The sequence below is a fragment of the Etheostoma cragini genome, unplaced genomic scaffold (genome assembly GCF_013103735.1).
Source record: "Etheostoma cragini isolate CJK2018 unplaced genomic scaffold, CSU_Ecrag_1.0 ScbMSFa_132, whole genome shotgun sequence".
Classification (NCBI taxonomy): Eukaryota; Metazoa; Chordata; class Actinopteri; order Perciformes; family Percidae; genus Etheostoma; species Etheostoma cragini.
In genome coordinates, this window is record NW_023265363.1 from 1 (window position 1) to 1,948 (window position 1,948).

The 1,948-nt window shown below is 49.3% G+C and overlaps 1 protein-coding gene across 1 annotated transcript; it reads left to right on the forward strand.

Annotated features, from left to right (window-relative positions):
• Positions 1-6: 6 nt before the first annotated feature.
• LOC117939863 (rap guanine nucleotide exchange factor 1-like) lies at positions 7-1,046 on the forward strand (the record flags this gene model as incomplete). Its single annotated transcript, XM_034865285.1, has 3 exons — positions 7-71; positions 411-567; positions 748-1,046. Coding segments are annotated over exons 2-3 (383 nt in total), but the record flags the coding sequence as incomplete, so codon positions are not given.
• Positions 1,047-1,948: the final 902 nt, after the last annotated feature.

The window sequence follows — 1,948 nt, forward strand, 5'->3', positions numbered from 1 at the left end:
GGGGGGGCCTCCGGCGAGGTTCTGGAGGCGGTGCAGACTCTGGTCCAGCTGGAGCCACACCTGCACAACAGGTAGGAGACACACATCTACCAGAGGTCCCCAGCCTTTCTGGTCTGAGTCTGTCCGTCCCCTGGACAGTAGTGTGGTGGAAGGTTGTGTTAGAGGCGTCCAATGAGAGCAGCTCCTGAGGGTCAGGTGGTTTTCCCTGGTCCCCAGTCCTGATCAAAGACAACAACTTCCTGTTTCCGTCAGTTAATGGCTACCATTGACCGTCCATCTGATGCTCCTAATGTTCCACACTAAACCATGTCTGTCTGTCTGTCTCTGTCTGTCTGTCTGTCTCTGTCTTCCTGTCTGTCTCTCTCTCTCTCTAACCTGTCTCTCTAACCTGTTTGTCTTTCTCTCTGCAGTAAGACCGTTTCCTCCTGTCTCACCCGTCTCTACCGTTCTCTGGCTCAGCTGATTCGCTGGGTCGATCAGGTGATGCTGCAAGGCGTCGCCCACGGCAACAAAGAGTCCACAGCAAGCGTTACCATGGTGATCAGGGCAGTGCTCGACAGCGTAAAGGTGGGAACGGAAATAAATGTCCCAGACCGTCCGTCCACTGATGGTCCAGTGGGTTATGATCTGGTTTTCATTGTTATCTGATGCCATGGCGCCCGGGTGGGTTCAGTGGCAGAGCAGGCGCACGAGCACACACGTCTCATCTGCAACTAAAGGTGTGATAATCATCTGTCTCTCCATCAGGAACTGGTTCGATTGGCTGCAGAGAGACAAGGTGACTCCGCCCCCTTGTCTCCTGTCCAATCACAGGCTGACGCGGGACAGACAGGTTTGTCTGACATGAGTTCAGCAGTTCCTGCAGAGGACTCAGCTCCTCCCAAACCCCCGATGCCTTTCTCAGAGACCCTCTCCCAGCCGTCCCTCCCCCAGCCGTCCCTCCCCCAACCATCCGTCCTCCAGCCGTCCCTCCCCCAGCCGTCCCTCCCCCAACCATCCGTCCTCCAGCTGTCCCTCCCCCAGCCGTCCCTCCTCGAGGGACTCAGGTGAGCGCAATTTACACAGCTACGTTTTTGTTTTTAGCAGGGAGAATGCGAGGGGGAGATGCCAGAGCAGGTCACCAAAGTAACTAGTCTCTAGAGAAACTAGTAACTAGTACCTAGAGTAACTAGTACCTAGAGTAACTATTAACTAGTACCTAGAGTAACTAGTCCCTAGAGAAACTAGTAACTAGTACCTGGAGTAACTAGTACCTAGAGTAACTATTAACTAGTACCTAGAGTAACTAGTACCTAGAGTAACTATTAACTAGTCCCTAGAGTAACTAGTACCTAGAGTAACTATTAACTAGTACCTAGAGTAACTAGTACCTAGAGTAACTAGTACCTAGAGTAACTATTAAGTAGCACCTAGAGTAACTAGTCCCTAGAGAAACTAGTAACTAGTACCTAGAGTAACTAGTACCTAGAGTAACTATTAACTAGTACCTAGAGTAACTAGTACCTAGAGTAACTAGTACCTAGAGTAACTATTAACTAGTCCCTAGAGTAACTAGTAACTAGTACCTAGAGTAACTAGTACCTAGAGTAACTATTAACTAGTACCTAGAGTAACTAGTACCTAGAGTAACTAGTACCTAGAGTAACTAGATTATTATGGTCCGCCTTTGGACCAGCGAGTCTCTCAGGGTGGGGTTGGCTGCTTTGAGCAGAAATAGAGCTGTGGATGAAACAGGAAGCAGAGAGACTAAAAACACCCCCCCCCCACCCACCCACTTCCTGTCTCTCTGTTTGCTGAACAACAGCAGGAAAGAGAAGAGGAAGAAGTCAGAGAGAGATTCAGCTTCTCTTTGTTCCTCTTCATTTAAAATGGGTTAGCAGCGTTAGCATCACTAGCATGTTGTTAGCATGTTGTTAGCCTGTTTACATCTTTATTAGACATGTCCCCA